Source organism: Geospiza fortis, unplaced genomic scaffold (assembly GCF_000277835.1).
Source record: "Geospiza fortis unplaced genomic scaffold, GeoFor_1.0 scaffold662, whole genome shotgun sequence".
NCBI lineage: Eukaryota > Metazoa > Chordata > Aves > Passeriformes > Thraupidae > Geospiza > Geospiza fortis.
In genome coordinates this window covers 1,080,673-1,101,218 of record NW_005054450.1, presented here as the reverse complement: position 1 = coordinate 1,101,218, position 20,546 = coordinate 1,080,673, and the positions used below count along the sequence as shown (strand labels likewise).

Here is a 20,546-nt window from a genome sequence, read left to right as displayed (position 1 = left end):
TCTTAGTTCTTCTTTCTCTCCAAAACTATTTCATAAATTTTAGTAATTTTTACAGTAAAGCAATGGCCTTTTTATATGATATATAAAGGAAAAAAGAAAAAGAGGAGGAAGACTTAAGAGTTTAGATTTCACACAGCTTTTGTTTAGCCATTGTGGGCTTGATGGCTGTGCATTCTGCATCCTGTTTTCATTCTGCTTGTGCTTATTTATGGAAAAAACCCCAAACCACGGACTGTTCTGTCAGGGTGATTCTTTCATCTAGTTCTTACAATTCCTTTTCTACTCAAGCAGTAACGTAACCACAGATAATGAGCTGTGGGGATGTGAACATGAGCCTCTGTGAATGTTTCAGTTGGATGTGTAAGGCCCAGTTTAGCTGCTGACATTTTTAAGGGTTTCTCTGGGGAAGGATGTGATTCCTTACTCTCCCAGGATATTCCATGATCTGCCCACCGGTGAAAAACAAGTATTTTGGAAATGAAACTTTTCCTCTATTCCCTATTATACCCCATTGCCTATTCTAGTTTGTGCTTTCCTGATTTTGTATCTGCAGGAAATCCAGGAGCTGGCAGGAGGGGAATGAACCGTGAGGGCGTCCCCGGGAAGAGTCCGGAGGAGATGTACATTCAGCAGAAAGTGAGAGTGCTGCTCATGCTCAGGAAGATGGGATCAAACGTAAGATTCTCCTCATAGCCCATCCTTTGTGGGTTTTCAGGCCACTTTGGACTAACTGGGGTAGTGCTTGTTGAGATGGGCAGGTGATGGTCTGCTTTTAATGCTGAATTGTTTGAGCCATCCTGAATTTAGCTGTTGTCACTTAAACACAATTGATTTTTGCTTAAATACTGTAAGTAAGGCTTGTGATGCCTGGAACTACCATATATAGATAAATGATTTCAAGTTCTTCATTATTGGAAAAGGAGCCAAGCCAAGCAGCTGTTTTAGGTGGCACTGAACCTGCCCATGAGTTCATGATGTCCCATTTGGCTGCTGTGCACAAGCAAGGGGTGGTGCAGGTGGTGAGGAGCAGAGCAGAGGTGCTGTGATGCCTGTCCCTGCTGGGCTGGGTTCTGCTTTGCTGGGGGCTCAGGTGTCGCCTCTGTGCCCACAGCTAACGGCCAGCGAGGAGGAGTTCCTGCGCACGTACGCGGGGGTGGTGAACAGCCAGCTGAGCCAGCTGCCCCAGCACTCCATCGACCAGGGTGAGTGCCCCCCGAGCTGCCCTGTGCCCCCCCAGTGCCCTCCCTCTGCCCTGGAGCTGCTTCCCCTGGGCAGCAGCCTCAGCAAACACCACCTGCAGCCTCTTGGACTTCCAGCATCGTTTGCCACCTGCTGAAACCCATCCTGGGTACTGGCTTTGTTAATTCTTTGCAGAAGTCTTGGTAAACAGTTGTGTGGAGCTGCTCTGGGTTCACTAATCTCTTCTGAACGTGAATGTTTCTTACTGGATTCCTCTCCCTCCCCTGCACAGATCACGTTCATAAGGTGCAGTTTGGAATGGAAGGAACACTGTAAGACTCGTGCCAGAAAGATCTGAGCAGAAATTTAGTATAGATCTGAGACATCTAGAAATCCATTACAAACACAACCTGCACAAACCTGCTGCTGTGCTCATTCCTTGCATAGCTGGGGGCTGATGGAGGTGGATGTGCTTAAGGAATTCTGAGCCAAAATACACAACTTTTCTGCCAGTCTAAAGTGAGAATTTCCTTGTTTCTTGTCAAAAACTGAGGTAGACACATTCAGTTAAGAGAGACTTAGCTGCAGTTGGCATTTTTCAGCATTATCCTTAAAAGTTACATTTTTCCCAGTGAATTCAATGCTGAATTACCTGCACTTTGGCAAAGAAAAGGTGATAAAATCAGAAGTCCAGCCAGGGGAGGCAGATACTTCCTACAGTGGTGCTGAAGCTGTAGTGTGCTCCACAGACAGAAGCAACTATAATTTATTGTCTCAGGACTTTGATTTGCTTAGAAATCTCTCCAGGTTTCTCTCAGTCAGTAATGATAATGCTCCTTTCTTGCTGCTGCCTGTGCCCTTTGCTGTGTGCTGGGTCAGAGAAACGGGAAGGGCTGAGTATGGAATTCCTGGGAGCTGGGAATACCACGGCATAGGTGTGGGATGTGCCACCCTAAGGGAGATCCCATCTCCACTAGATGGCATTGCCTGGTGCTGGAAAAGCCCTGCAAGTCCACACACTCCCTGTTCTGTTGCTCCAAGATTGCTTAAAGGAATTTTCTTCCCTACTTTTCTGCTTTCATTGAAATCTCCTCTGGAGGATTTCTTTTTTCCTTTATGCAGCTTGTCTTACACAACAACAAAAAGAGGTGTTATTTAGGGAGTAACTTACACCAAGTTAGCACTTCAGTGGATTTCAGAGTCTTTTGTTCCACAGTAGGACAGGTTGCTCTGAGCCTGACGTGTCCCTGATGTATCTTTAGAGCCATTTTCCTCCAGCAGGCACAAAAGACACAAAGGTAACTTCACATCCCCGTTTTGTCCCAAAAACCAGAATGACATCGGCATTGGCCTGAGCACTCTGAGAGCTTTGTCATGGACCTGCAGGTTTCTGTGTGTCCCTTCAAGGGCTGCAGCCTGGCTCCAGTTCCAGGAGGTTGTTTTGGTTTGTGTGGTTTCCTTGATAGGAGTGCAGAGGATGGATGGAGTAGAGTTCTGAGCTGTGTCTCTGCCTGTGGCCCCACAGCAGTGACCTGGGCAGGGCTGCTGAGCCTGTGCCTGCTGTGCTGTCCCTGCTGTGGTTCCTGGGCAGGCTCTGTGGCTCTGTCTGAGCCCCTTTGTTTGCCCACAGGGAGCCACTGCATCCTCTGTGTCCATTGTGTCAGGAGGTGGCAGTGCACTAAGGAAGGGACAGTAAAAACTGTCCCTGCTGAATTGTGCCATAAACCCTCCATGAGCCACTGCTAATGCCAATATCTCTGGCATTTAAAGTTCCTCCTTGTTTGTTGTCTAAGGATCCAACAATGGAAGATAATTTGGATCAAGAAGATCTTGGAATATCTCTGTAATTTTTAATCAAGCCTGAAGGCTAAGACTCCAGTTTATCCTTATATTTATTGGAAGAGGAGATATGGTAATTGAGTCTAATATTAATGTAATTTTATTTTTCAATCATTGTTAACACCTGTACAAAAGTGCAAAATCCAGGGTGTTTTTCTTTACTCTGGGAGCTCTTTAGCTGACATCTGTGGAGTGTTTGTTGTTTGTTTTTATGGCTCCAAGAATAACTGAGGAGCCCTGAGGCATCTCAGTTCAACCAGTGTGTGTGCTGGAGAGGGGATGTAATCCTGAGCTGTTTTGGGATGTTCACATGTTGGTCTTGTCTGCATTGCAGCAAGAGCTAACACAGCTCACACTTGCTGAAATTCAGGCTTTCTCACATATTTTTGAGTACAAACAAAATGCCTCTCAGGACGTTCTGTGCACAAAAGCATCTCCTGCACAAGCCCCATATTCCCTGTTCCCCAGTTCCTTGCATTTCCAAGGGTGGGCTGGCTCTGGGCTCGCTGCAGGCTCTGCTCTGGCAGCTCTGGAAATGGAAGCAGTGCAGGGAGGAAGCACGAGATGGGAATTGTGCAGAGACCTTGGTGATTGCAGCTCTGGTGTTCCTATAGCAACAGGAGTGTGGTGCTGGTTCCTGGAGGAAGCTGGTCCCATGGGGAGGGCAAGGCTGAGATGCAGACACGTGCCTGCCTGGGTGAGACTGTTCCCTGGGTGCTGGGGCACCAAAACCCCCCAGGCTGCTTGTGGGGCTCCAGGGGACCCTGCTGGAGAATGGAGATCGAGCTCTGCTCAGTGCACTTTTACTCTGTTGAACACAAGGCTTGTTTTAGTGTGCTGCTGCTCTCAGCAGTGCATGGTGTATTTTTAGAATGCCAGCCTAGGATGCTAATACTGGGAATTCCAGGGAAGAGTTAATGTTCAGAAGATTGTTGCTGGAAGGTGGTTGAAGAAATGTATGTATGCAAAGATCTTGTGTGAAGTGAAGGATTTCTTTTTTTAATTTTGGCAGCCTTTAGAAATTCCCAACAGGCTAAACCTTCTGATCTCTAAATGCTTTTGGGGTTTAATTAATTCTGCAGGTGACTACAAGCAAATCAGGTGTACATATCTATTTCTCATTCAAAGAGCACTTGGGAACAGCAGCTGTTAGAGGTGTCAGCATCTCCTCTGGTGTTAAGGTGGTGTGGTTTCAATGCAGCCTTACCCTGCTGGGTTCATGCTCTGTGCCAGGTCCTTGCTCTGGCATCAGCCCCCCTGGGGAAGCTTTCTGCCATGGAGGTGGGCAGGGAGCAGCTGGGGACATGAGCTCAGGCTGCAGCCTTCCCTGCCCTGCAGGAAAGTCATTTGACCTTCAGCTCATCTTGGCTTGCTAAGACTGAAGAACAAGTGGTGTAAAAGAACTCTAAATTCAGCAATTCAACCAGGTGCAATTGGAACATAATCTCAGTGAGATTGTTTTGGAAGTTAGTGGGGTAAGATTGTTGCTATAACTTTCTAAGATAGGACATAAGCCCACCTGTTAATTATTGTTAATTTGTAGGAAGAACAAGGGTGAGAAAACATGAGGCAGATTCAGTGAGAGAAGTATCTGAATGTCTAAAGGTTTGTGGCAATTAATGTTTTGCTCATAAAAGATGGGGAGTATTTCACTGGGAATGTTGTGAGTCTCTATTTCAGGGTAGAAATGTGTGCCCACAAAAGGGACAGCTGTGTGTATAGATGCAGGTCAGGTAAAAGTGTGCCTTTGTCATTGTTCTGTACATTAATTGCTGGAAGTGCAGAGCTCAGTGAAGGATGTGCTCAAAGCAGACGTGGTTCACATCCCATTGTCTCAGTCACAGCCTCTTGGCCATGTGCAGTTTAACTTTATAACCTGTGCTCTGCTTTTTACATTATTTTACTTGATTAGTAAGAAAACATCCGTTGTGGGAGCCAAGTGGGGCTGCAGGAGCAGCTCAGGTTTGTGGGTCCCTGCTTTCCCTGAGCACACAGAAGGCCCAGCTCTGTTCTCTGGCAGTGTTTGTGTCTGTGCATGGGCACTGGAGAGCTGCTTCATGAGCAGCCTCGTTAGCTTGGTTTCCTTTGGCTCTGGGTAGTTTGGGTTATAGGGCAGGGCTGGAACAAAACCTGCTTTTATGCTGAGAAACGTGGATGACCTTTTCCTGGACAAATGTCACCCAGGTTCTTTTGCTGGGGGACACCTCCAGACGTGGCCAGGTGCCCTCAGTGGCCTCTGGGAGGTTCCTGCTGGGGCAGGCGGGAGCACAGAGCTCTGGGGTTATCTGGGATGCAGCCTCCTTTTCTGTGTGGGATGGCAGGGAAACCTGCAGGAATTTGGCTCCCATTGAGACCCTGGGAAGGGGAGAGTCCAGAAGAACATCAGATCTGTGAAGGAGTGCAGCTGATGCTGGGCTGGGTGAGGCTCTGTGCTTGCCAGGGGACTCCAGCTGCTCCATGCCAGAGGTGCTGCTGCAGCTGCCCTGGCCTCCTCCTGCTGCAGCCTCCCCAGCATCCAAGGCTTTGTCACAATCCTTGCAAGTGAAATCCTTGTTTTTCTTCAGGGGCTGGTAGTTCTTGCGTGTTTTAAAACCAACGAGGCAGCTTGTTAATTCTGAGCTGGATCCTGGTGCTATATATCATTTATGTTTTGATCAAGGAAGAAGCAGTTTGTGCAGGAGATGAAAAGGGAGATGACTGCAGGGCTTCTGAATGCTGGCAAGAGGGTGCATCAGAGCAGTTTTTGATGTAGTTTTATATAAGATAAGGGCCCTACATATGAAAAACAAACTACTACTGCTTGGTCCTTAATATTTCCTCCTTTGAGTACATATAACAAATAAATTGTCAAGTGTATAAAAGTAAGTGCAGTTGCATTTCAGGAGCATTGATTTAGCTTTTAAGGACATTAGCAAGGGGAATTTACAACCATTTTGACCACTTTTCCTGCTATATTGCAACTGAAGAGCAGATTAGATAACTGAGAAATGGAATTCACATAATGAGATCAGATGAGGCATTTTTATTAGTCCTCTTTCACCTTGTGTGCAGGTGTATGGGCAGAAGTTGCTTGGGGCACAAAACTGAGATTTGCTTGTTGATATGCTTCAGGTAAAAGACTGGAGGAATTTTGCATGCTGGTGCTCCATCTGAGTTGAATTTGAACTTTGTAAAGCCCTGGAAGAGGATTCTGTGGAGCTGAGCAGTTCCCTGACTGGGACAGGCAGTGGTGGTGGTTTGGCATTCCCTGGTTTGTCATTTCCTTTCCTGTTGGTTGTATGGATGTGTAGTACTTGGGGTACTGCTCTTTAAAGGAAGTAATTATGGCACAGATTTCCCGTATCCATTGTTGTTGCAGGTGCTGAGGATGTTGTGATGGCATTTTCCAGGTCAGAGACAGAAGACAGAAGACAGTAACTACAGGACACCTGAACAACACAGAACTGGAGACGACAGTGAGATTCCTGAAGATAGAGGAGGATGGCTGAGCATTAATAAGTTCCTCTGCCCGCCCTAATTGTTCCTTGGTATTCCTTCTCCTTTGTAATGTTGTTTCCCTTTGCCCAACCCTCAGAATGCATCTCACAGCCATCTGTTCCTGTCAGATTTTGCAACTCAGCCGGGCTGTGTTCATTAAGGACAGACCTGAAGGTGTGCTTTTGGTTGGCTCAAAGGGACAGGCTGTGGTTGGATAAAGGAAGGCAATTTTTCAAACTTGACCAATGGAAACCTTTTATCTCACGTTTTATTTTATATTTTAAACAAAGTCTCTTGACATCCTACTTCTAAAGAAGCTTTTCATGCTGTGGTGCTTATTTAGGTCAAACTGGTGAATTTGAAGAGGGTTTGATTTGGCTGCATAGAACTGGAAGCAACTTGTGATTGGGTGACAATGCAAAAGCTTTCCCTTCAGTTGGCTTGCAGGTATTTTGCTGACTCCAACGTTTTCATTGCAGGAAGCTGATGTTTTGGTGCATTGGTTATTTCTTTATACTTATTGACTTGGGGGGGAAAAGACAAATGTGCTTTGCAATATTTATTACATCTACACACATATAAACGCTTGCTTTTGGGGGGTTGTTTTGGTTTTTTGATTGGCTTTGAAGTCATGGTTTGATTTCCTTTTGGCTGCAGTGTTTCTGATGCAATCAGTTTTTCCATACTCAGCTGCTCCATGGCCTGGAGCTCTTTTGGGAGCATGTGTCAAAGCAGATTTGGTTCAGGAAGTCCACCTGGCCAGGCTGGAGGCCGAGGATGCCCAGCCCTGGTGGGCACGGGGGGCTGTGCCCGAGCCCTGGCACTCCTGGCTGCCCAGGGCTTCTCTCTGCTTCCCACAGAGGAGCTGGAGATGTTCTGCAGGAATTGCAAGAATGAGATCTGAGGCTGTGACACGAATTTGCCAAATTTGTACAGAGAATATGTGAACTTGTTTCAAATACTGCAGAGTTCCACTTTAACCCTTTGACTGCTGCACAAGAATAGCTCTCACGTTAGGAACAATTAATGATCATTAACTTAAATCCAGCTTGCACTGGGCTTTAATAAACTGAAGTTTCTAGTCACTTGAAAAATTGTAGATGGTTTCCCTCCTTGCAGCTGTTTGGTGAAAGGGAAATTCTCTGGATGCCAGGATAGCAGCATGCTCCTGAGGCACTGTTCAGGAGGCAGCAGTGCTGCTTCAGGCTGTCCAGCACTGAGTGTACAGGGGACACTCTCAGGTTCACTCTCTGCAGCTGCAGGGCCTTAAAACACACACAGACCTTGACAGGCTGAAAAACCTGCAGTGGAATTCCTGAGGTGCACTGACTGTTCAGGAATCTGCACATAGTCTCCAGCACTGCTGCCTAAAACCAAGCACTTCATTTTCTCTCATGTGTGCAGGTGTTTTTTACAAAACTTCTGGATTTTGCTGTGGGTTGCACTGACTTCGAGATGTTTCAGAACCTATTAAACCTGAACTCAATTTACCTGTTCCTGGTTCTTTTCCTATGGTTGTTAATTATTTACAGTGACAATTCTAGAATCTAACTGTGACAACATGACCATTTTCATGGCCAGAAATTCTGCTGACAGGATGCTTGTTGTGGTCTCAAAATGGGGGAAAAGCTGGAGAGAAACCATGGACTCTCTGCAAAAGGAAGAATAGACTTGTGAGCACAAGGAAGAAATTATCTTGAGCAAATAAATACTGTGTAATGAGAGCAACTGTACATCTATTTATGAAAATGCTCCTTTTGATTCAGTTGCAGCTTTGTAAAATTCTGTGTGAAAGTAAATCTTTTACCCCTTTTTGTTGGGGCCAGATAAGAAATTTCTTTATTGAAATAAACCAGGAATGAGCCCAAAGGATTCTCTAGATTTTGACTTGGTTGCCTGAGAAGAACTTTGATGTGAATTTGGTGCAGGGGGGAACCCTCACAGTGTTAACTGAGGGCTCCTGTGACTCTGGCTGCTCTGGGGTGGCTTCCCAGGGCTGACACTGACCCTCCCTGGCAATCCAGGGCACTCCTCAGCAGCTAAGGCTTTTCAAGAAGGAAAGTGAACTGTTTGTGTGGTTTAATCTTTTCACTAAAAATGTAACTCTTGAGCAGGGGGGAAAATACAGTTTTTAATATCTACTCTTGTTTCATATTGATCTATTACACTGCTCAGCTGCCAAATGAAAAACTCCTGGCTTCACCTTTGAGAAAGACACAGGACATCAGCATGGGGGACTTGTTTATTGTCTGTACAAATTTCTCTAGCTTTGCTGTTGTGCTTTTGCCTTCTCAAGTAAACCATTACCAATAAAATCAGGAAATCAAATGTTTTAGAGGCCAGAGTTGAGCACAGATCTAATTTGAAATATGTTTGTAACTAGAAAAAGCTTTGTAGTCCAATTATCAACCATATAGTGCTTCAGGCATTCAGAAAGGGAGTGTAAAGGCTTTAGAGGCATCTTCCAAGAAAAGCTCACGCTCTTGGGTGGTCTTTTGGGGAGAAATGTTCCTTTAGAGATTCCAAATGTGCTGTTTTACTTTCACTGCCAGGCTGCTCATCTGCCTCTCATAACACACTGTGTTTTGCAGAGCTTGAGGAGAAGATTCAGAGCTGAATCCCACCCCTCCTCTCTGCCCAGGTGGGCAGCAGGTGCTGCAGTTGTTGGAAGCTCATTGTGTCTGAGCATGGCCTGTTGTAAATGAAAATGGGGCTCCACCATTCACACAGGCCTTGAGCCTGATTCTCCCAGGTCCTAAAGTAAACCCTGGAGTAACAGAACCTGTGAGCTGGAGGCACAGCAACACTTTGGAAGAAGATACTGCCTGAAAGAAGCTTGGATCACTAATTAAATTTAAAAATCTCTTGAGATTTTTTGTTCCTACCTAAGGTAAGCAGTTACTAGCAGATGTATCCTCCATGGCCTGTGTGAGAGTTTCTAATGCTTGACCATTACATCTGTTTCAGTTCCACAAAGTCTATTTTCTAATTCAGCAGCAGCCTAATTAGTTCCGTTAAAGGCTGAAGATTTAATGGCCCATGAAGTAGAGAGACCCATCACCTATAGCAGAGATTGTCTAAAGGAGACATTGGGATCATATGTGGGATAAATTCCTGTGGCTATTGAGAATCCCTTGCAAGAATAGAACAGTGCCATGCCTGAGGTTACCAGTGTTCTGCACTGCAAAAGGGAAAAATCAAGGCTAGAAGTTAAAAGCTTTGAATTAAATGTATAAAATATGTTAGAAATTATTTATAAGATACACTGAGTGCACTGGCAGAAGAGGAATGTATGATTTGGAGTCATTTAAGATCAGTCCTTCAGCTTTCTTTTTGGTCTCTTGCCTCCTCAAGAACTGTGGCAGAGCTGACAGCGAAAAGGGCTGCAGGGCACTGGGACCAGCAGAAACCAAGAGTGCAGGAAGAACAGTTTCTGGAAGCTTAAGGAATCTTGAGGTCTATTCAGTCTGCACAAAAGGAAGTCCCTAGTGAGTAGCATCTTTTCCTCACTGTTACCATCAGAAACAAAAGTGTTCCAAAGCTTGGAGGCTAAAAAGGGGCGTTTAGGAAGCTCCATTAAAGCTGCAGAGCAGTTATGAGTTAGAGTTTTACAAATATCAAAGTGCTGTGTAGCAGGGAGGAGCATTGTTGTTGCTTACCAAGGTAGGAGGTTGGATCTGTTCCCTGCCAGACTGAGGTAGGTTCCCATATAAAGACAGAGATCATCCACTGCCTCCTGAGCTCTGCTTTCATTTGCTCTGCAGCTGATTTGCCCTAAGCAGAATTCATGCTGAATGTTGTAAACAACCTGGCTGGTTTCCTTTGTAGCCTGAAGAACTTCAATTTGGAGATTGTTTATTTTAGAAAAGAGAAGAAAAAATCTGAAGCTTTATAACCTGGCCTGCTCACAAGCTGCCTCGTGTATCAGCATGAAATGGTTCTATGCACAGAGCTTTATGCTGCCTTGACATTTTCCAGGTTGACTCTCCTTGGTACTAAATGGTGCTCTAGAGGCATGTGAAACTCAGGAAAGACACTTTCAGCCCTTGTTTTACAGCAGTAATAGTGACTCCAACCCAGATGTGGACTGATGCCTCTGTACTTCAGTGTTTCACCACCTACAGTTCCTGCTGCTCTCTGCTGCTGCAGTTACAAGTGCAGCAATCCCCACAGGGGCAGGAGAGGATCCTGTCTGTGCCATGAAATGGAGTGCAGGGAGTTACTCCATCGAGGAGGGACACAGGAGCTCTGTAATCCGTGTTCAGCTCTGCCTGTGACCTCCTAATCAGAGGGCACAGTGTCAATTGCCCTGACTGTGATTGGAATGGACAGTGAGCATTTGTGCTGTACCTGGAGTGCCTGGAGCAGCCAGACACCACCGTGTGTCCCCTGCTCCTGTGTGCAGCCAGGGCCTGGGCTGTGCTGCTGCCATTCCTGCAGTGCTGCTGCCATTCCTGCAGTGCTGTTCCCCTGCCTGCAGTGAGTGAGTGCTGCTGCCTGAGCACAGGGAGGCACGGCCCTGCCTCGTGCCAGGAGAACAGCTCACAGCGTGGTCTCTCCTCGGTGGTGGATTTATTTTTTAATGGCTCAATTCTGCAGAATCTCTGGGGTGTGTGGGGAGGGAAGTAGGGGCAGGTCAGGAAGGGATGAGTTTCTGTAGGTGGAAGCACAGGAGGAGAATTCTGCCTCGCTGTTGTGTTCTCATAAGCTTCTTTGAGCCTGCAGAAAGATGATAATTAAGCTAGACAGAATCTTAAGCTTTTGCCCTGCCTTGCCAGCAGCACTTCAGAGTCTCCCTCTAAAAGGAGCTGTGCCTTGTGCTGGTTCTGTGCATGCTTAGCTGCTCTCACACCATATGGGTGTCCAGCAGTGCCTTTGTTTTAGTCTGACCTTGACCTTGAGGTCACAGGCTTCTGAAACTATATGGGACATGTGGACTTACCCTGGCTGTTGTAGCTACATCATCATTTTTACCTGATTTTTTTCTGCTCTCTAAATGTAGCAAAGTCGAGATGTCAGAGGATTGGAGCAGTGCAAGGAATTAAATTAAATCTTTTCACTTTCAGTGCCATTGTCAAAAGGAGGAGGGGAGTCTTGGATAACTGAGAAGTGTTTAGGTAGACTACATCCCAGTAACAAAGAGGGTTTTGCAGAGACCAAAACCAGCAGAGCTCAGAGTGTACCTGCTCTAGTAAGTAGTAGACTAGCCTGGTACCACTGCCTGTACAAAGATTGCCAGCTCATGTCCTTCTGCAGAGAAGGTCCTTGGGGGTTTAAATCGAGAATTTGTCAGGAACAGCACCTTGACTTAAGTACTGGTGAGATGGATCACAGAGAACGAGATCTTTGGCATAGTCAGATTCTAGACCTGGTCATGCTTAAAGCTGAAAGTCAACACCTCAAATTCTGCCCAGACAGAAGGAACATTAAATTCAGCTGTGTCAGGCTGCTGCAGAGCAAAGACTCAAAAATACTTTTGAAACAGAAGTACTATCAAATATCACTGAGGGATCATAACATTCTGTCTGCTGGATTGGGTTGTGGCTGAGTTGAGCCTCAGTCACAATTAAATTGGTTCTGTAATTCTTACTAGCATCTTTGCAGGAGAGACCACACTGCTTTTGTGATGTGTTTGAGTGTGTTCTGTCACCTGGGTAGAAAGAAGAGGTCGTGTGTGTTGTTTTTTTAGTCTCCTGTCTTGACAAGAGTGCAGAGTTGGTTTCTGTCTGGACCTGAATAAGTCTTTGTGAAGGTTGTTAGCACCATTCTTGCTCAGAGCTACTAAAAAGAGAGGGGAAGCAGTAAGGGAAGAAAGAGGGAGATTAAAGGGGAAACCCCAGTAGGTTATAAATGCATTTTCCTCTGTGCTGGAGGTTAAATAATATTTTATGTGTGTGACAGATACTGTGATTAAGGAGCTATTAGGCAGAATGAGAGCTGGGCAGCAAAGGGAGCAGAGATGCTTGAGGGAAGAGGATACTAAGATGTTCTAGTGCTGAATTCTCTTGTGCATATCTACTGTGTGATATGTGGCTTTGTGTGCCTTTCAGTGGAGGGAAAAAAAAGGATATTCTACAGACAATTAGGGTGTTTTTCCCTTTCATTGCTTTAACATTTTTTCTGTCTGAGATGTGTCACTGGTTACTAGTGACATTGCTTTAGAAAATGGTCAGAGGCTCTAATCTCTGCTGCTGCTTCAAGGTCTAGGATTAGGACCGTAGAATGGCGTATGATAATCTTGTACATAAATCATGGCTTTAACAAATGGGAAAGGTTTATCCTGTTTACTCTGTTGCAGACAGACTCACTCCTCTGCATCTTGCTCCGTTTGAGGGCTCCTCAGTCACTGCAGAGCCTCTGGAGTTTCAGCTGTCATCATACACCCCTCATTCAATTCAGTGAAACCTGGGCACTCAGGCTGGGTTTTAGATCAGGTCAATAAATACCTGACCTGTGCTGGGCTGTATTTCTATGTTCCACAGGCGCCTGTCATTCCCAGAGGCTCTTCCTCACTCCCACACCAAGCTGCCTGTGTAAGCTGGGCTTCAGACAGGATGATATGCCTGTCTCATCTCATAAGCTTTTTACTTCCACTCAATGGACAATGCCTCATTGAAGCAGCAGTAAACAGGGAGCAGTGTGTGCTGTTAGCATGCACTACAAAGCTCTGTACTTCAGTCATTTAACACAACATGGGATTTAGAGCCCTCCCCACTTCCTTTTGCAGAAGACAGTGTATCATTCCACTTCTTCAGCTGATCCACTTCTGACAGACAGCAGTGGATAGAGCAGAAGGAGAAAAAGTAAAAAGTCTCAGTTCAGAGGCTCTTTGGCCAGACTGAAAATAAGAGAAAGCCTGGAATGTTGAAGGGTCCAGGTGAAGTGGAAATTCATGGCTGTTGAATGTTTGTGTGAGTAGTGGGATGGTCCTTGAGATCCTGTGGAGTCCAGCAGACGTAGATCCATGAAAGAGGTGGGCCTATAATTTTCCAGAAGCTCAATCACTGGAAATGTTTTACCTTCCCTCACTGAGCAGAGGAAACCATGGAGTTAACAAACCAATGGATACATTAAAGCAGCATACGTTGGGATGGGGTAATTATTCTAAATCCCTCTGATTCATTTGCATATGTTGGATTGGTTGGGGAGGGACCTGCTGAGTACCAAGGTTTGTTCTGCCTGATATGGGAGCCTCAGCTCTGTCCGAGCAGCCCCGCGGGCTTTGCGTGCCCTTCTCGGCGGCAGCGATTCCACGGCTGCTGATCAAAACGTGATTAGCAAAGCTGCAATTAGAGAGGAGGCCAGGAGGGCAGTGGCTTACTGCAGGAAGGGTCAGCACTGGTATCTGTCAGAACAGAAATAAATACGGGAAATGACAAAGGATTTAGCTGCACTCGTGTCTGAGGAGGCTGTAACTTAAATAGCCAGGGCACTGCCAGGAAGAAAATGGGAGCACTGGAACTTTAGACAGAGGTGGGGGAAAAAGAGAGGAAAAAAAAGAAAACCAAAACTGAGTTTTCCTCCTGACCAGATAATTTCAAAAGGGACTTTTAAAAACTTTTTAAGAGGTAGGTTATGTAGGTAAAACATTGCCTCAGGGGAATCTGGGAAAATTATCCACAGTGCACATCCTGGAAACTGATTCACTGATACCAACCAGCGTAATGGGGTTTGTGCAGAGGGACTTGTTCTTGGGATTGTGGCTGCAGCCTCGGGTTTCCTCACTGGTGAAATGTGGTGAATTGTGTACCAGAGAGCAGGGAGTGAGGAGTGCCTGCTGCTGTCTGTGCGAAGGAGCAGGGACATGGATTCTGTGGGTGACACCCCAATTTCTACACACACAGCTGTACTGCAGCCAGACCTGCTGGACACCTGGGCACAGGATTTGGAGGACAGGCTGCTGAGCAACCTTCCACCAAGTTCTCTACTGCTGCAGAATGATGTAACATTTTGCTCCTTCTTCTCCTCCTTTCCAAAAAACAGAGAAGAAAACTGCTGCAATCTTTCTTTCCATTGTGAGGCTTTTGTAGCCATAGCATATGAGACCAATGGGAGGTTCAAGATCTGCTTTTAGAGAAAACCTCAGAGAAACAGTAACTTGTTTTTCAAGGAACAATCATTTGTCCTGAAGGTAAACCCTCAAATGTTTGAGGTGTCTGTATGTACTTAACTAAGTAAAATCTACCCACCTTGATGTTTCACAGCACTAAGAGTACTTGTTTTGTTTTGTTCCTTAATATTCCTTTGCAATATCTGCCAAGTGTTGATTTGTGGATGACCTGTAAATAATCTTGGTCACTTTTGTTTTTGCTAAATGGCATTGAGTTTCACAGATGCCAGTGGGAGATCAGAGGTTTTGGTACCAGGGAGGCTTTGAACGTGTGATGGCATTGGAAGAGCTGTGTGTGGCAGTGCCAGTACAGTCCTTATGGCCCTGCTGCTTCAGGCTGATTGCCATGCTGGATACACAACTAGAGGACAGTAATTTGGTTCATTTTGGAATCTCTGAGATAGGCTGCAGCCCAACAGGAGAGCATCTGCCTTTCTTTTTGCTCAAGAACACTGCTGGAACTTCTCTGTATAAGCTCATTAGAAAACCCTTTGCTTGATTTTATTAATATGTGATGATTTGGCTCCTTTTACCTACAGAAAATTACTTTTCAGAATAAAATGCAAGAATATTGGCTACGAAAGGAGAAAATAAAGAGTGTAATTGTGTTAATTATCAGAATACCAGACATGTAATTAATATGCCACAGGAATAAAGAGCAAATGTACTAATAGCATATAATTGGACTTAAACTACACCCTTGGTAAAAGTCTCTGCAATGGAACTGTTGTGTTTGTGCTCCTTTTCAAATTAGCAATAAGGAATAAATTAACATCCATTTTCTTGCCCGTACAAAGGCAGAATCATATTGTGGGGCTGGGTAATGAATTCAGAGAATGCCTTTACATTCCCACATGGCTCTTGGGGAGGGGAATACTCATGCACATGGCTCTTCTCGCTTGCAGGGGGAAGGCAGAGAGGAAAACCTCATTGTGTGACCAGATGTTTGCAGAATACCATGAGCCTCACAAATACAAAACATCTGTAAACTGAGAATTGAAACACCGTCACCAGTACCTGGTGCAAATACACAAGTTGGTTTATTCACCCACCCTTTATACTGGGTGTGTTACTGGACTGCATTGTCAGACAAAGAAATGGGGTAGGGGCAAGGCACTGAGGGACATCTTTGATTGAACTGGGGAAAAAACTGAAATCTTCACTCAGCAAATACTTATGTTAATAAAGCCTTATTTATTGAGGTTCTTAACAAGTATTGCTTTTCAGGTAAAGACTTGAAGGCCAGTCTGTTCAAGGTATTTCAAGGTATTTACAGTATATCTTTATTTGAGGTATTTCAAGCTATTGCAGCACTTGTTAATATTCCCTCCCCTCTTTGTTCCCTTCTTTCCTAAATATGTAAATGGAAAGCCTAGAAATTCTGTCTTATTCAGTTGTAATGCACCTGTCACCACAGTATCCAGACACCTGCCTTTTGCTTCACAGAGGTATTGTGAGAGTGCATTAATTAACGCTTGTAAGTGCTCGGAGATCCTGGGATGGAAGGTGCTAATGAGTTGTAAAATATTATAATGATGATGCAGAATATTCAGTCTCTCTTTGTAAGGAAGGACTTGCATCTCCCCTTCATTGCTTTCATGTTCCTGGATGCATATTTTGCTACAGAAGGTAAGTCTGAGCAGGAAGAAGAATTGAACAAGGTAGAAAGATTGCTAATGCTGCTGGTTTTCTTGTGAGGGAGCTGGTTGGTTTCATGTACTTCTTTGCTTATTGAATTTTCTTTTTGTCTCTCTGATGAACCCCTACTTCAATGGCTTGTTGAGAATTCTCTGAACGTTCAGAAATGTCAGGGGAGAAGATTTTCTTCTTCAGATTGCCAAGGCCTTCATTTGCATCCCCTAAATCAATTCTCATACATGATCAAAGCAGTTCTGGAAATTTTCAAGTGTGGGGAAAACCAGTCCTGTAATTTTTTCTCCTCTAAAATATACAGTCAGGTTCCAAAGCATTAAATAATAATAATAATAAAGTCTTAATCTACTGAATCTAAAAACACTCAAGTTTTATGCCTGTGTTCAGAGTGTGTATATTGGGGACAGCAAGACTAGAAATTAACAGGTCACCTATGTCTGTTTTGTCTTCCAGCTGGCAGGGGCATTGCTCTGGCATTGTGTTATGGAGTTTTCTTTTGAATGACCCAAAAGATGCCACTACTGCCTGTTGCCTTACGAGAGTATTCTGGGGTTTCATAGACCTTGTTGTGCAGAATTAATTCTTTATCTTGACCCCGAATTATCTTTTTCTTAACCTCATAATTGTTTGTTCTTCAGCCATGTCAGAACCAGAAAACACCAAAATTCAAATTCCCCAAATATTTCAGGATTGTCCTGTTTCCTTTTCCAGTGGGGATGGGAGCAGCTAGAGTGGTGCTGTTACAGCTTCTCATAGGCTGCTCTCTGGTTGCCCTCATCTAATATTTAGCTTGGGTGTGCATGCAGCTCTCTCATGAGCTTAATTACTGCATAGTCTCTGTGGCAATTGGTCCCTTCTCAGAAGTGGTTTCAGGGCAGCTGTGATAAACTGGTGGAGGAGATAAAGCTGGGTTTTAACTTCCCATTAAAAGAAATCATCATCTGCAAACACACTACTATGCAGACATTAATTACACTGAGATGAAAAACAAGCCCGCACTTGGTCCCAGACTCTTTATTTAAAGATAACCATTTTCTCAATGCTGTTCTAGACTATTTGAAGTTTGGGCCCTTTTCCTTTCGTCCCCCTTTAAACAAGAGTCAAGTCTAATATTCTGCATGTATTCAGAATCATTTATGATCCTGAGCTCCAACAGGCAGATCCAGATTTGATGTTGATGCACCCGAGCATGTCCTGCTGCTCCCTGTGTTCAGTGTGCATTGCCTGCCTTTCAGGAGCAGGCAAATGCATTCATTTTTCCCTATCACCCTATCTTTCCTGTTCTGGCTGCTCAGCTCCACTCTGACAAGCACAATAAATGTGTCCTCCTGGCTCCTTGCAAGCCAGGCATTAGTCACAATGTGCATTTCAAGGACATCAGGCCGATAGGTTTTCAGCTGAAACAGAAAACATGTTCTGCCAGGAGCCATTTGTTCCAGTTTTGTTGCTTACCAATAAAATAAAGATCAATGATTTTTTGGAACTGGAGAAGCAGGTCAGAGAGTAGGAGAGAAATAAAGTGGTAAAATGAAGTGGCTGCAGTTAGTTCCCTGAATTTCTCTGAAATAATGGCATGTGGCATTTGGGATAGAGTGAGGATCTCTGTCAGCGTGGGAAATGCAGTTTTCTCTGGCAGACAAGAGGAACAGGACAGCTCTTGCCTAACAGCAAACATGACTGGTGCACAGCGGGTGCCACACTGGGTGATTGAAATCAAATTGAGTTTTGTGACACAAAATGAGAGGATGCTGTATTTGCTGCACTTCCAGAGTAAGTGCCAGTGGAACATCCATGGTGACAGGGATCAGGATTTCATGCGGCTGCCTCACCTTGCGTGCAGGGCCCTTCCTGTCTGTACCAACCTCTCAACTGCCTGTTCAAACCTCTGTCACCCAAGGAAACAAAGCCATCGAATTGATCCTGAAATACAGCCTAAAGAATTGTTTGCTTTACTGAATCAGTGCCTTAGTCACAACTGACTCGGAGGAGTTTTGCTTAGAAAGTGAAATGCCATCAATGCCTTCTCCTTCCTTGGAAATTTCCCAGTTTCAGCATGACTGATTCAGCTGATTAATTCATCTGAGCTGGTAGTGTCACTGTGTAATAAATAAGGTTTTCCCAGACATAGCATTTCTTCTCTTAAAAGTGTCTCTTCTTCCTAATTCTGCAGAATAAGAACAATTTAAACGAGTCCTGATGGTAACACTGAAGTCCCCTTCTCACTGTGCTCCATGGTGCTCTGCTTTCTCCTATTAAAATGTATCATACAGCCCAAGTGAAATGCAGAGCTCTTTTAGAATGTGCTTTTGCCACACCTAATGATGATTTATTTTGCAAAAAATGTTTTAATAGAGAATGTGTATGTGAATGCCAACTGGCCAGACATTCAGCCTTCTTCACGTACCTTTATATTGACATTAAAGCTCTGTTCATCGTTAGATTCCTAATCAAAATCCAGTATTTGGGTGAGTACTGGGTATGTGTTACACTGTGTATTCATCAATGGCCAGTCATCTTTCAACTGATGAGATCTTGCCCAGCAAATCTTTGCTAATGGGGTAGTTCTTACTCAGTATGTTAGTAAGCCCACTTGGAGAGTCACACTGTGCTGGACAGTCCTACTCTCCATACAAAAGAAAAACACATCTTGTAGCACCCTGTCAGCTGAAGCTGCGTTGGCAGAATGTAAAGACTCAGCTCTCTGGCAACAGATGGGCTCCAGGCTTCTTCTGACATGATCTGCCATCCAGCATATGTTAGCCAGGCTGAGAAATCAAGGAGGTTTAGACTGAGGCTTTAGCTTTATTTAAAAAAAGAAAGATGTCTTAGCTCTTGATAGAGCAGCTGCCCTACAGGCCATGGAATAAATGTGGTGTCACTTGGCTTAGGGAGAGCTCCAGAGCACAGGATGGAACTGGGCATGTTCACTGTCTTGGGCCTCAGGGTATGGCTCTTCAGGGTCCTGCTCTGCTCTGCAGACACAGTGAACAGCGAGTAAAAGTGGTTGGTTTGGAGCATGGAAGAGGAAGAACATTTTCCTTTGGATACCCAAATGCACTGGCTCGGACAGACCAGGTTCTGTCACCCTGTGAGACCCGAGTGGCTGCTCCAGGGCAGTGAGTGGGTTTGTTTCTCACCTTTGGTTTCTCCTCCATCTCGAGTGTGGGGTGACCAGGTAGAGAGCCCTGGGCTTGCCTCAGGAGGGAGGAGAAAGCTTTTCCAGCACAGATCAATCTCGGTATTTAAATTGCACAGAAAATAAGGAAATACCACATCTCTAGGATCCTGAACGTTCTGGACTTTATTTTTATTTCACTGTGGGAGTGAAATGGCTAATAGGTAAAAACCATGAGTAGTCAGATCTAATTATAAAATAAGTTGGTTGTATTTTAATTGTCAAAACTCAGATCATGGTATTATTTTTTCCTTTTTTGAAATATTTTCTCATTGAAATTTTGGATAGTAGAGCAAAGAACTTTTCTATTATAGGACAAGCTCTGTGCAACTTAATGAAAATTCTTCATTTAGACAGCACTTGGAAATTTTTCCAAACAGAAGTAATCTTTTGCCTTAATAGAAGTCCCTACATTAAAAGGATTTGTTACTCTGCAGGACAGACTCAGTGAAGCACCAAGGTGTGTTTGTGTTTGGGCACATTCCTGCAGGATTGCACTTCTAGAGGTGGCAAAACAGCAAGACAGGAGCGCTGGGTTAATAGTTGGATTTGAATATATTAAAGGTCTTTTGCAACCTAAATGATGCTGTAGCACCAGGTGTTGGCAGTTTGTTCCATCGCACCTGCTGACTGGGTTTGTGCATCCCATTCCCAGTCTGGCATCAGCTTTGGGTTGGGTAAAACCCAGCGGTTTCCTCTTTTTTTTCTGAAAATACGTGTGAATTTTAGGGCAAAAGCATTCAAATAACTTTATATGGGGTTACTTATTTCTTAAATAGCTTCATACGGGGTTTAACTCTTTTTAACGACTTCGGGGCTTAATCAGCATTTATTAAATCAGCTGTGTGAGGCTTTGGAAGGGCATCAATTTAAATCAGCGGTGTGAGGCTCTGGAGGGGTACCAGGTTCCCTCAGCTGTGTGACGCGCCGGGGAGGCCCCTCTGCTCCCTGCCCGCAGCCCGGTTCAGCCCGCGGGAAGAAAGAAGCCAAACGCAGCCCAGAGCGCCCGAAGCAGCGGCGGCGCTCCGGGCCCGACGGGCGGGAGGTGCCCGTGAGGGAGCGGCAATGCCCATGAGGGAGCGCCATGGCGGCGGTGCCGCAGTGCCCTCAGCG

General features: G+C 44.9%; 2 protein-coding genes across 5 annotated transcripts in view; both read left to right on the top strand.

Moving 5' to 3' along the window:
* The window catches only part of CTNNBIP1 (catenin beta interacting protein 1), a 19,888-nt gene extending 12,781 nt beyond the window's left edge, over positions 1 to 7,107 (top strand). The window contains exons 3-5 of the mRNA XM_031062536.1: positions 554 to 675; positions 1,112 to 1,202; positions 6,377 to 7,107. Coding sequence (XP_030918396.1) covers positions 580 to 675; positions 1,112 to 1,202; positions 6,377 to 6,435 — 246 coding nt within the window. The 5' untranslated portion in view covers positions 554 to 579 and the 3' untranslated portion in view covers positions 6,436 to 7,107. The remainder of the gene's footprint in view (positions 1 to 553; positions 676 to 1,111; positions 1,203 to 6,376) is intronic.
* A 9,073-nt stretch (positions 7,108 to 16,180) lies between these two features.
* CLSTN1 (calsyntenin 1) overlaps positions 16,181 to 20,546 on the top strand; it is a 34,338-nt gene continuing 29,972 nt past the window's right edge. For all 4 annotated transcript variants that reach the window (XM_031062558.1, XM_031062556.1, XM_031062557.1 and 1 more), the window contains exon 1: positions 16,181 to 16,234. In XM_031062558.1, coding sequence (XP_030918418.1) covers positions 16,204 to 16,234 — 31 coding nt within the window. In that variant the 5' untranslated portion in view covers positions 16,181 to 16,203. The remainder of the gene's footprint in view (positions 16,235 to 20,546) is intronic.